The sequence below is a fragment of the Melanotaenia boesemani genome, chromosome 1 (genome assembly GCF_017639745.1).
Source record: "Melanotaenia boesemani isolate fMelBoe1 chromosome 1, fMelBoe1.pri, whole genome shotgun sequence".
Taxonomy (NCBI): domain Eukaryota; kingdom Metazoa; phylum Chordata; class Actinopteri; order Atheriniformes; family Melanotaeniidae; genus Melanotaenia; species Melanotaenia boesemani.
Genome location: NC_055682.1, coordinates 7,003,091 through 7,016,413, shown reverse-complemented (window position 1 = coordinate 7,016,413; position 13,323 = coordinate 7,003,091). Strand labels below are relative to the sequence as shown.

Sequence of the window (13,323 nt, the reverse complement as noted above, 5' to 3'; positions counted from 1 at the left end):
TCAGTAGAGAGGGGACTCATGCTGCTACTCCCTGCTGCAGACACAGATTGTTGCAACCCAAAATTCCTGATTTTGCGGCAGCTTTTGTTAAAAAGTTGTGACCAAAGCTGCAGTGGTTTTTAATGTTTTTTTTTTTGTTTGTTTTTTGTCCTTGCAAAAGCACCTGACATTTATCTAAAATATTATATTCCAAGTCTTTCTTGAAATAAGCACACTGGGAGAGTAGCTGCTACTTACTGTTCAAATAGCAAGGGAGACATATATAGCCCATCTATATTCTGATTCTTTCTAGATCTGGATCTTATAGGTTGCATTCACACCAGGATAGTTCACTAGAGGTACAATTGGGGACTCAGTTCAGTTGGGAGGTGCAACGTTCTTCTGGACCGAGTTTGAGTTCAAGCTGTACTACTCAAACAAATTGGACCTTTTAAATAACGTATTCCCCCTCATTGCCAGAGGTGGCAATACATCAAGAATTAGTCAAGATGCTCAACAAAGAAGAAAACTTTTTCATCTACTGGTTAATGCAGAACAACTTCAGTTTCCAGCGCATAACAACAAAACATGGAGCTGCATCAGATCTTGAGTTGATCGCATTTCTATTAGAAGTTTTACAGTTCTTTTACGTCCAACCACGAGCCATTTCTCCTGGCCAGAGCTGCCTATCGTCCCATGCCCATCTATGTTTTGGTTGTGTTTTCCTGCAATGCCTTGTGCTGAACCCAGACTGAGATTTTTATTTGTAGGTGGACCACTTCGTTAGGGTCTTTAAAGTCCGCTTCTTTAATTCAAATCAAAGTTAATTTGCAATTCCCTAAACGAAGCGGACTTTCCAAGCAAACATACTAGGATACAAATAAAAAAGGCTGGTGTGAATGCGCCCACAAACTCATAGTGGTGATTTTCCACATCTGTTCATATATTTCTGATATTTTCTGGTGGTGTTTTGCAAGAGAAAATTTTTTTGTCGTAGTTTGCAGTAGTTTTAGGATTTAATTACTTGGAGAAATTCTTTTTAACACTTGAACAAAAACTGAGGAGATTAAATGTTAAATACACTTCAGCAATATGTCACAATGTTGGCGACAGATTTGCTGCAGTCCAATAAAATAGTTTCAGGCATTTAAGGACTTCTTTAATACTTCAATTCAAGCTTTATTTAGTTTTACTCCCGTTTGTCTGTGCATCAGGCCTTCCAAAAGCATCGGCCAGATCCCCCTCAATTGGATTCAAAGCCATTAGCGGGCCAACTCAAAGCATATGTTCGGAGCTGCTGAGCATTTCATTTCACAAGACGACGACAAGAAGCCTGAACAGACGGGGGAGCGGGGGGATGGGGGAAAGGGGGGGGGGGGGGGGATACAGACAGCACAGAAAAATAAACCAGACACAAACATGGCTGGACCCTGAGTCTGTCGCTTGCTTACAGACAGATACGGAGACATCCCATGCTCCGAAGAAAGCCTGCTCTGACTTCAGGGTCACGTTCCAAAGCATTAGCCTGTAACTGCCACTGTGTCTGTGTGTGTGTGCGCAAGTGTGTATATGCTCTACGGTTCAGGGAGAGCTACCTTCCTCACCGCACAAAAGGAGCTGATGTACTACATCTGAGAAATCTTAATATTCTGTCTAGGGGGAAAAACATTAGAGGTGGGATTGTATTTCAAAAAGCAAGGGAAGCCCCACCCATCCCTCACTTTCTGTCTTTGCTGTCAGAGAAGGTACAATTTTATTTTTGTCCAAGCTCTGTGAATGTAAAGAGGAACCACGAGCAAGTCGGATCATTATCTCACAAATCTAAACAAGCCTCTGCGTTCCTAGAACAGAGCTCGTATTCTATTAGCATTGAAACATGGGAGGTGGGGGCGGATGGGCTGGTACGGGTTTGTGTGTGTGAGATCGCAGGGTTCCCAGTCTGAGTTTAAGAATGACAGGGTAAAACACTGCAGGCTCTGTGGAAGCCAGGAAACAGCCTAATGTATTTATCCAAACACATATCTGCTGAGAGGCCCTGCGGCCTCAACACATCCCCTTCGACTGGGACTTCACCTCCAGCTCTGAGGAAATGGAACCGTATTTCTCCACATTTACCACTATTTCACAGTTTAATTAATCAGCGCTGGGTTGCTCCAGCTGTTCAACTGTTCAAACACATCCTTTTTTATCAAATATACCCTACTAACCACTTTTTTTTTTCCTTTTTATTTTAAGACTTCAACTTCATGACAACATCCTCCACAATCTGGCTTTATTTGTTGCTGTCTGCAATAAAACTAAACTGTCCCCAGATGACCCACTTTTAGAGACAAAGTTTTTTGGAGGGATTTTCCTCTTGAATATGACTTCTTTCTTTTTTTTTTTTTTTGCTTTTTTACTTTATGTAAAAGCTTATCAGCTGGTGCATCATCAGTAAGAAGGCCAAGATGATCATTAGGCAAGGCCAGGCAAGTTTATTAGTTTACAAGACCATTTAAAGAGATTACCAAGACTAGAAAAGGAAGTTTTGTCATTTGCTTTGGGAAAAACAGAGAGGCTCTTCAGATATCCAACCAGTCTGCTTTGGTGAATCTTGTGCTTCTCAGCTTGTGTTAACCTCGATTCATATCGATGTATTTGGCCTGATTTATTTCCATTTTTGTCAACCTCTTAAAAGAGGAAAAAAAGCTCTGACATGACACACACTCCTCCACGATTGAGGCAGCGACGCTTGCTTTACTGGCAGTGTCGTTTACAGATAAAAAAAAAAAAAAAAATCCCAAAACTACACATAGGCACAATAATGTGAATGTTTCCAACACTAAGAGGAAGGTAGAGTTCAGTTCAGCTGTTTACATGAATCCATCTCCCTAAAATAAACCTGTTTACATGAACATGCAATGGACAGAATTGTGGGAACCTTTGTGTTTGAAGTAAACAATATTTAAGAAAAAATAAATAAAAAAAAAACTTGTTTGCCAGATGATGTGAAGCAGCACAGCTGGTTAAATTTTTTCAGCTTTGCCGAGATCTCAGAGTCTCACCCATATCACCTTCTTCCTCAAGCTCTCGTTTATCTCAAGGCTGTCTAAGAACGTCTCCTTTATGATGTTTACATGTCTGCATTATCTCAGTCTCTCACACGTTGAGCTTCAGCTCATTTCAGCCCAACATGAACTTCACAAAGAAAACTTCATCCATGATTTAAACTCCTCCGTTCAATGTAAACATGCCAGTTTCATTGCCTCTTTCTAGCCCTCTGATGCAACAAACTTTTCCAATCAAGTTTTAATCTTTACTCTGATTTTACCCTCAAGAATGAAATTGCATATTTGCATTTTCATTTTTGGGGGTAATTAATGGTAATTGGTGCATATCAAAAAAATGGGATTTTTAAAAGTTTGACTTTCTAGAACATAATATCAAACTGTTTCTGTGCATGCCTTAATTTTCCTTATGAAGCCAGACATTCTTATCATACCAATGATACAGAAAATACAAGAACTGAAACAGTGAACAGCTTTGAGTGAAATATATTGATCACCAATCTGTTAGTATTCACTGAAATGATGCCAAGTTATAAAGTATTTATATCAGGGTGCATCTGCCACTGAAGGGTCTTTCCAAAGATTTCCTTGCGCTAAATTGCATAACTGACATTAAAACATAGATGGACTTGAATTTCTTAAAACTAAATGAGAACAACTCAACTCAACTTTATTTATATAGTCCTTTAAAACAACCACAGCTGAAACAAAGTGCTGTACATAAATGGACAAAGCAACACATAAAGTACAAAAATCAACCAGGAAATAAATAATATCATAAAATATATTAAAAAAAAAAGAATAATAATTGTTCATTGTTTTAAAAACGGTTTTAAAACAATAAGCAATTTTAAAAGAACAAATATAAACAAATAAAACCAATAAGTAAAACAAACCACTGCACACTAAAACAGGAACGGTCTCATACTGGGCTGAAAGCCAAAGAATAAAAATGGGTTTTAAGATGAGTTTTAAAAATAGACAATGAAGAAGCTTGTCTAATGTGGAGAGGGAGCTCATTCCACAGTTTTGGACCAGCGACTGAAAAAGCTCGATCCCCCCTGAGCTTCCATTTGGACCTCGGTACGTCCAGGAGCAGCAGGTCAGCTGACCTGAGGCACCGAGCAGGAGCGTAGGGGTGGAGTAGCTCAGAGAGGTAAGGAGGCGCCAGACCATTTAAAGATTTAAAATCAAAAGAATCTTAAAATGAACTCTGTAGTGCACTGGCAGCCAGTGGAGTGAGGCCAGGATGGGGGTTATGTGCTCCCTCTTACGTACTCCAGCTAGGAGGCGTGCAGCTGCATTTTGCACCAACTGGAGACGTGCGAGGAAGGACTGGCTAACCCCAAGGTAAAGAGCATTACAATAATCCAGCCGAGATGTAATGAAGGCATGGATTACTGTTTCAAAGTGTTGTTTATTAAGAAAAGGTTTGACCTTAGCAAGCTGCCTGATGTGGAAAAAGCTGGACTTCACTACAGAGCTGATTTGACTATCCAGTTTAAAGTCGCTGTCCATCTTAAAACCCAAGTTTGAGACTGTTGGCTTTAAAAAAACCTGCCAAAGGACCCAAATCAATGGTGCAGGGTTCACAAAAGCCACTGGGAGAACAAAACACAGGTTGTCTTGTTTGGCCGCCCTGAGCTGGTTCAGGTTCTTGCTAATTCCTTTGGGCCACTAGCACCTCACAGAGGATCCCATGCTAGGAATCTTCGTGTGAATATGACTGTTGCTTTTAAGCTGGACAAACAGGTCAGCTCGGTGGTTAAGACTAGCTTCTTCCAACTAAGACTTATTACCAAAGTTGAGCCTTATCTAAGCAAAAGACACCTTGAAAAAGTTATCCATGGTTTTATTTCCTCTCGCTGTTGTAGCTCCCTGTATGTGGGAATTAAATAGTCGGCGCTTCACCGCCTGCAGCTTGTTCAGAATGCAGCCGCCCGTCTCCTCACTGGGACATGAGACGTGAGCACATAACTCCAGTGCTCTCTTCACTCCACTGGCTTCCAGTCAAGTACAGGATTGATTTTAAGATTCTTTTATTTGTTTTTAAGTGTCTGAATGGGCCTCAGAATACCTGTCTGATCCCATTGTACTGCATCGGCCCTCCAGAGCGCTTCGTTCATCCAGTCAGATGGTAGAGGAGACCGAGACTTTGCAGCCTTTGTGGAACACTTTGCCTTTAACTGGGCAGTCTGCAAACAGTCTGTCTGCTTTTAAATCTATGCTTAAGATGCACTTGTTTGCCTTGGCCTTTGGCTGAGTACAGACACCCTATTGGAGTTTTTATGTTGTACCTTAATGTGTTGTCCTTGTGTTTTCATATTTTATTGGTTTGTGTAAAGCACTTTGGAGGTTTTGGCTGTATAAATAAACTTGACATTGACATATCGGCTCTGATCAGCACTGATATGAAGCCAGTAGGGTTAAAATAGTGGACACAGGTTAAGCTCACTTTACCAGAAGAAGAGACATGAATGATTTATTTTACCTGTCTGCAAGAAAGATAAGTCTTAATAAGTGATGTTAATCTCTTTGATCCAGTGAAAACAAAAAATAAACTATCCTAATTATCTTAGAAAGCTATGATAATCATAAATCTACCACTGCCTGCAAGATACACTGTAACCCCGTTGGGGGTTAGGGTTATTGACTCTAAAGCTGTGATTTTGCTGTCACAATACGTTTAAGGGTCACAGGTGTTATCTATGGTAGTGTTTCTCAATCCTGGTCCTCAGGACCCACTGCCCTGCAAGTTTTAAAGGTAACCCTACTTTAAACACACCTGAAGGAAATGAATGGCTCATTAAATGGTTTGCACAAAACTTGGAGAAGAAGTTTATAAGTCTGAAGGTGTGTTGAAGTAGGAACAAATCTAAAGCTTCTTGCATACTCCATAAGAAGCTTCTAGAGGCCACAAGAAAAAAGTTTGTATTGGTCCAATCAATTCATACTCCACGAGAAGCTTTGTCGGCGACGGGGCGGGTATTACTGCAGGGGGGGTGTCTGTGTTTTTATGTGCAGTGAACAACTGACCCGGTTGGTTCATATTTAACGAGGAACTTCGTCCATGGCAGGGCAAGGTTGTGCACGCGGCGGTCTCCATGTCATTAAATCCCACATCTGTTGTACATTTACGTACCTTCTCAACACCTCGATCAGCTTTTCATTAAAACTATCCGTTCAACTTCGCATTGGGAGAAATGCAGAAGCTCTTTTCTGTCTTAACAACGCCCACCTCAAAAGTCCGACCAATCACACAATACTTTTTGGAGCCCCATGAGAAGAAAGTTCTGCCCTGCTGACGTGTCGAGAACAACCTGCAAGATGTCCCCATTCCCGTCCGCGAGAGCAAAATGACGGCATTTTGTTCTTGTGGCCTCGAGAACAAGAAAAAAAGAAGTTTTCATTTCTCACTGAGTAAGTAACAGCCTTAAGACATGCAGGGCAGTGGGTCCTGAGGAAAAGGACTGAGAACCACTGATCTATGAAGAAGGCAAATCAGTTCCACAAAAGCCTATTCAACTCATAGACTTTATGACAAAAAGTATTTAACACTTGAAACTTTGCTGAATATGATGCATTTTTAAAAGAAAGAAGAAAGGAAGTGATCAACTTGATCAAATATTCCGATCATGTGATGTATATTTGACAATGAGAGGCAGTAAAACATTAGGCTGCTCTGGGACTTACGAAAAAGTAGAAGAAAACAAAGAAAGCAACATTGTCAAATGTCAAGCTGTTGTGTTTTACACAAGAGTGTGTTTTACAGTCAGAGTGTACACAAATCCTCTCTAAACACGTCCTCTAGATCAGAGCTCTTCAACTATATTTTCCAGTGGGCCAAATTGCCAGAAGGCTTTCGCACATTACCCTACACTTATATTGGATGTACAATTAACATAAAGCACCGATACATTTTCAACATTTTTATTTAAACACATGAAATCTCTCTGTTGCCGGGCTTGTTGTTTATTTCTTTGTCTGGTGAGCATCTGAGCCTGGTGGATATGGGTTGTCAAAACTGGCGTGGGTCATCTTAAAGTGCCTCCGCTAATTATTTTCTTTATTCACTAAGCAGATGTCAAGATTGTTCTCAGCATTTTTGATGTGTGCATACTTAATCCAGTTGTTATTAAATTTTTTGCTTTCGCAGTTTTAATGTGACGTTTTCATAACAAGCCGAGGTCTTCGGCCTCCCATCAGCGGTGTAAACGGCAGTGCTACGTAGCGTCACAAAATGTCACAAAGCGGTGCGCTTACAGTTTAGTCGCTGATGTTAAATTATCCATTTATTATCAATGAGTAAATGGGCAGTGGGCCGGTTCAAGTAGACTGATGGGCCGGTTCTGGCTCGTGGGCCACCAGTTGAAAAGCCCTGCTCTAGATCAATATTTGTTGACCTTTGTACTGGGGACTCACTGCTCTGCATGTTTTATTCATTTCCAGGTTTCAAACCACCTTGTTCAAATTAACAGGTCATTAAAAAGCTTCTGCAGAACTTGATATCATGCATCACGGTTGAGTTTTTCTTTGAATCAGAGCTGGAAAATATAAACCCTCTAGGGCAGTACACTGGTCTGGGTTGCCGATACAAGATAAAAATACTTTCTGATGGTCACAAAACGAACGTTTTAGACAGATGAGTCAGATTAATATCCATGTATAGTTAAACTATGGCTGGGCAATTAATCGATAAATTCAATTAATTGAGTTTTCCCTTCATGACGATTTATTTTTATGAAAATCTGGATTTTTTTCCCGTCTTTTATTTGCACTCCAGATGCTCTACTTGGGCTTCCAAAGTTAGCAGGGGGCTCAGCCCTCCCTCCGCACCAGAACGGTGTTTTTCTGAGAGCACCAACAGATATACGGTGAAGTGAGCCGTCACTCATGCCTGGAATTCAGTTGTGCATAAAACTGCAGTGAGAAATGTTGCTCTCTACGAGATGCAGAAAACAACTTCAGCCCACAAACTCTCGTTAGAGACAACAAACATCAGGAGAATTATTTCCACAGTGGAGGCTGTACGATGAGGATCCAGATGGAAAGAGATCTCGGATGCAGTAGTTGTTGCATTTCTCTATGCAAGATGAGAAACTGTTTATTAGGTGGAAAAGTTATGACCTTCTTTCTTTGCTGTCATTCATTCATATAAATAAATAAAAACACATTTAACATTTACGCTTTTAGTTTAAAATAGTTTTTAATAAGCTTAATATGTTTTTAAGAAAGAACGGGGAAAAAAACAAACATTAAAATCTGAAATCGGATTTGGTTTGAAAAAATCTGAGATTTTATTTTTAGGCCATATCGCCCAGCACTTAATTAAACGCACCTGATTTCATTCTGTTCTGTATTACTTTCTCAGCCATCTTGGCACCATTAAATTGAACGGATGCATGCAAAGTCTATGAAATCGATTTACCTTTATCTCCATAGATCATGCCTATGAGTACATTATTTATTTTTGACAAAAAAAAAAAAAAAAAAACAGCTGTTAGGATATTTTTTTATAATAAAGAAATCACATATTTGTCTTTTTTTTTTAGTTGTAACTTTTTTAAAATATATCCTCAGCCATAATACATACTAACCATTTTAAGAATGTTTTTACTAATATAAAAATGTACAAATGTTTTACTGATGCACAACTTTAGATGTTTACTTTTACACACACGTCTTAACTGACAGTAACCTTACCCCATCCCCTTTGTAGCTGACTAGCTTGTCCCCGGACAGTGTTTCTAAATTAGAAACAAATAAAATGAGAGTAAACATGCTACTACTGTCAATGTGAAGGGATTTAATCTGTTTGATTAATCAGCTGTACCCATGTTTGTTTTTTGTTGTTGTTGTTTGTGAAAAAGGTTTCAACTTCATGCTTGTTAAGACTGTACAAGATTACGCAGAGAAAGATGTTTAGTTAAAGGAAAACAATCTGAAGTTACAAATCCAATGCAGCCATGATGAAAACATACACCGACGCTCTTCTCCTATTACTCCCTGACCCTGCTGCAGGTCAACAAAACCACAAAAACGATGACAGTCAGTGACAAATGTTTTCTGAAATTTCAAGTTTGCTCTAATTGAAAGAACATACAAAGTGATCTCTGTGTTAACACCGTCACTCTGATGAGTGTGTGCGAAGGCTGGCAGGTCACAGCCCCCTGACCGACTAATGAGAGGCTGAGTAGTGACACAAAGCCACCGCTTTGGTTAATAAAAAGAGAGCATCGTAACACAGATAGAGCACTCAAGCACTGCAATGACAATCTGGCCCAACTGATGACAGCAGGAAGAGGTAAAGCCGTTCGTGATGCACGACAGGAAAGAAGGACAGCAGAAATCTAAAAACCTGAAAACTGCTTATAATTTGTTCTCAGTCTGATTGCATTTGTATCCAGATACTAATCACATCTGCAGAACTCTGATAAAACAGAAGAATATTCTCAAACTTTGAGCTTCGTCAATACTATTTCAGTCTCTTCCTGATCTCAAAGTTTGTCTCTGCCGGTCACTGTAGGATCTCTGAGCACCAGCCACTTAAATCAAACTAGAAACAAAGCGTTTGCATTAAACTGGGTCCTAAAAGGCTTCCTGTGTCACCTTACTTTGTCTTCATTTCTGTGTCTGTGTGATTAAGTTTACCAAATTTTTTAACACTTCATGCAAAATTAACTGGTCTTTATACAGATTTGGAAAAAAAAAAAAAAATTTTAAGTGGGTATTTAAATGATCGAAGGCTGAAAATTACACAAAAATGTATTGAAAAGGTAAAATCTGATTCTATTTTCTAGCACATGGCATGTGATTCTCAGTATGTGAGCACTTACATATGGACATGCGGAGGTTGGAAGCGGCTCTGGTTGATGTTGTAATGCGTGAAGGCCTGTGTGGGGTTGGAGCTGTACTCGTCCACTGTGATGGTCACTTTGCCATGAGCCATGCTTCCGCCCTTTGGACATGAGACGCCGTTCATTCACCGGGATTCAGCAGCGAGCCGTGCAGCGGTCATCCTTCAGAGCCGCTCTAGAAGCTCAGGAAGTTTCCCAGCAACGGCAGCAGCAAGCAGCAGCGACCCGGCCAACCGACTCAACTACGACACACTGCAGTCTGCACCAACGGGATCACAGAGACACACACACATGCAGTAATCAGTTGCTGCAGAACAGGAATGCATCCTCTTCTAAATGCACTCATAGTTAGATCTGTCACACTGAAAGAAATATAAAAACCTCCCAGAGAAGATTTTTACAAACAGTTAAAAGAAAATTCAAGTATGCAAATAAATGGTTACATCACAGGAAACAGACACACATACAGCACAAATTAGGTTAAATTCTCATTCATTATTTACAATTTTGGTTAAAAAAAATAAATAAATAAAAATTTTCCTGCATTACTATTTGATTTTTGAAGACAAAAAACTTCTAAAACAGCTAACACCAGATTTCATTAAATCCCACTTAGAAAAAAATATATATATATTAAGGCAAAATACAATATAAAAAATTATTAGAGCAAAAACAACATGTTAAAAGTTTACACATAACTTTTCTTTCGAAATCTAAACAATAGACTGTACAAGACACATCTTAAATTGCCGCTCTGATGCTCGTAACCTGGTCCGTTCTGATGCAAAGTAATATATTCAGATGTAAAAAATAAAAGAAAAAAAAACAGCATATGACCTCCAAGGTATGAATCAGTCTGTAGAATTTAAATAAATCCAAATCTCAGCTGGTGATAAAAAGAAATCTGTCTCAATACACTCATGAAAGAACTGCTGCCTACAAAACACAGCAAAAAGGCCCGATGATCCAGTTCTTTAGAGTTGTGGCATCTTTGCATAACATGAATGTAAAAAAATAAAATTAAAATAAATTGTACGGCAAAATGAGCTGCAAGCATAGTTTCGAATCACTCACCTGGTGTTGCTGTGCGTCTCCTTGCACTCTGAGCCTCCCTGCTGTCTGACCTCTCTAACTGACAGTAAAGTGGCTACTGTGGGATTGACAATCGTTTTATACCAGACCTCTTGATGCTGCCATGCAGCAGAGGGAAAAAAACGAAAGAAATTCCCCCAAACTTACAAATCTGCCACCTCTTTAGGAGGGAAATCCAACACATTTAATTTAATGATTACATCCAAAGATGCAGCGATCAGAGATAAATGAGTTGCAGCTGACTGTTAAAGCCAACCTTGATCAAAAAACTGTCCTATATTCAAAAGGGCATTGATTTATTTTTTCTAGGTCAGCTGGATGGTACTTCCTCCTAATTTTAGTCTAAAAGATGTATCTATGTATGATCAAATTCAAAGTATTCACAGCTTTACATACTCAAAACTTTACATTAAAAAGTTATGGGACATTATTCTCCAAATCCTGCAAAATAATGACGTTTGCCCATTTTCCAGGGGCTTAAAAACAATTTCCCTTTTGCAAAAGCTGCCTTGTCAGATATACCCTCACAGTCTTTACCTAAGCGACCATTTCCCCACAGAAATGTCCCAAACCTGCCTTTCTTCTGCTCCAGCTACAAACAAAATCACCTCTTTTTATTTATAAATGTAGGCCGAAACAGTGAGGACGGATTTAGTGTGCAGCGTGCCTTACAGTCTCCTCGGCGTGTGCAGTCAATGTGTGTGTGTGTGTGTGTGTGTGTGTGTGTGTGTGTGTGTGTGTAAATGCATGTGTGTGTCGGGCTGCTGAAAACTCGCCTCGTTCGTCTGTCTCTACCTTATGGCTACAGTAGCAGCAACTAGCTCTCTAGCTTAGCCTGCTAAACCTGCGCTGGCAATAGATTTTTATTATGCACGCTGTAGCCTCGCATTGAGCTGCTTTTCTGTAGCGGTGGTGCTCACACACACTGGCAGTGCAGTCACTGGATATACAGAGCGCCTGTGCACAGCATATAGCTAACTTCGCGCGGAGAAATCACTCTTGTAAGCGCAGGGGGCGAAGGCGAATAAATTTACCCTTTCTGATACCATGCATGTACACGATGTGGGTTATGCGCCGCTTGCTGTTAACAGTGCCGCTTGCAGCGATGTACACAAAAAGAAAAGGTCCGTGCCATCCTGAACTCTGCTCCTTAAATCATAAAAACACCAAAGGTGGTCAGTGTCAAAGCACCGCCGCGCTAACCTCTTGCTCTTCCTCGTAAATGACAAGCCTCCTTTTAACAACGGCTTTGTACGAGGAATTTCTTTTTCTCCCGGTCTCCCCTCCCTCCCATTTCGGCTTTCAAAGCAAAGCGGAAAGGTTGCTCTACCTTCGTCGTGTAGGGTTTTTTTCTGCGTGTTGTATCTGGCCGGAGAAAAGAGTGTCGGGTCGGGGTCGCCCTCTACGCGGCGGCGGAGGAGGGACGCGGGTCCATGCGGCAGCAGTCAGTAGCAGAGCGGGCAGGTTCAAGCGGCAGTCCGGCTGTTGCGGCAGCTTGGGCGGCTAGGGCAGAACCTTCGACCCGGCGGGACCTCGGCTGGCTCCTGTGGAAAGAAACCACACAAGGAGGAGAGCGAGGGGTAGCGAACCGGAGAGGAGGGCGAGAGACACTGACAGACAAGAAGGAGAGAGAGAGCGAAAGAGAGAGAGGGGGAGAGAGCAGCCTCGGTCTGTCGGAGGGGGAGTCGGAGTGCAGTGAATCGGAGCTGCCACTGGGGTCAGAGAGCAGGAGCGAGCACAACCCCCCGCCACCTCCCGTGCGCGCGCCCTTACCTGCGGGCACACGCACTACGAGGAGAGGGAGGAAGGAAAGGAAGGGGGAGGATAAGGAAGGCGCTCGCGCAGTCCCGCTCTTCCTCCTTGCTGCATTCACTTGCCTTCGGAAAGGGTACTCTTCATTGAGAAGCAGACACAAAACGACTTTGAGGAAATTACTTCATTGAGGCGTTTCCTTTCTATATATATATATATATATATATATATATTAGCTGTGCACATGCAGGTCAGTGCTAGAGTCTTGAGCCACCTTTCATTTATTTATATTATGCTTCTAAGCAACCAGACGTTCATGTAATGCTGTAATGTGGTTACGGGAAGTAGTTCATTAGGTTTTTAGGGGTTCTTTCAGTTTTTCTGTGAATATTTTGCTGCCTTTATTATGCATTTCTTATACATAAATAAATCTTATTCTATTTTAAGCCATATAACATTGGCCAATGAGTTATCTGGACATAAAAGGGCATCTAACTCAGGATGAACCAGTGTTGTGTTACACTTAAAAGTTCAGTGAGTAAAATCAAAGGTCAATGACAGAAATAAAAAATAAAACTTAATATATCATCAAAAAC

The 13,323-nt window shown here is 40.8% G+C and overlaps 1 protein-coding gene across 2 annotated transcripts in view; it reads right to left on the bottom strand.

Annotated features, from left to right (window-relative positions):
- Positions 1-12,756, bottom strand: part of mpped2a (metallophosphoesterase domain containing 2a) — an 85,026-nt gene extending 72,270 nt beyond the window's left edge. The window contains exons 1-2 of one of the 2 annotated variants that reach the window (XM_041991324.1): positions 12,306-12,756; positions 9,863-10,142 (exon numbers count right to left, since the gene is read on the bottom strand). In XM_041991324.1, the coding sequence (XP_041847258.1) occupies positions 9,863-10,008 (146 nt within the window). In that variant the 5' untranslated portion in view covers positions 10,009-10,142; positions 12,306-12,756. Of the gene's footprint in view, positions 1-9,862; positions 10,143-10,957; positions 11,655-12,305 lie in introns of those variants that run through there. The other variant, XM_041991333.1, reaches the window with a different exon arrangement.
- Positions 12,757-13,323: the final 567 nt, after the last annotated feature.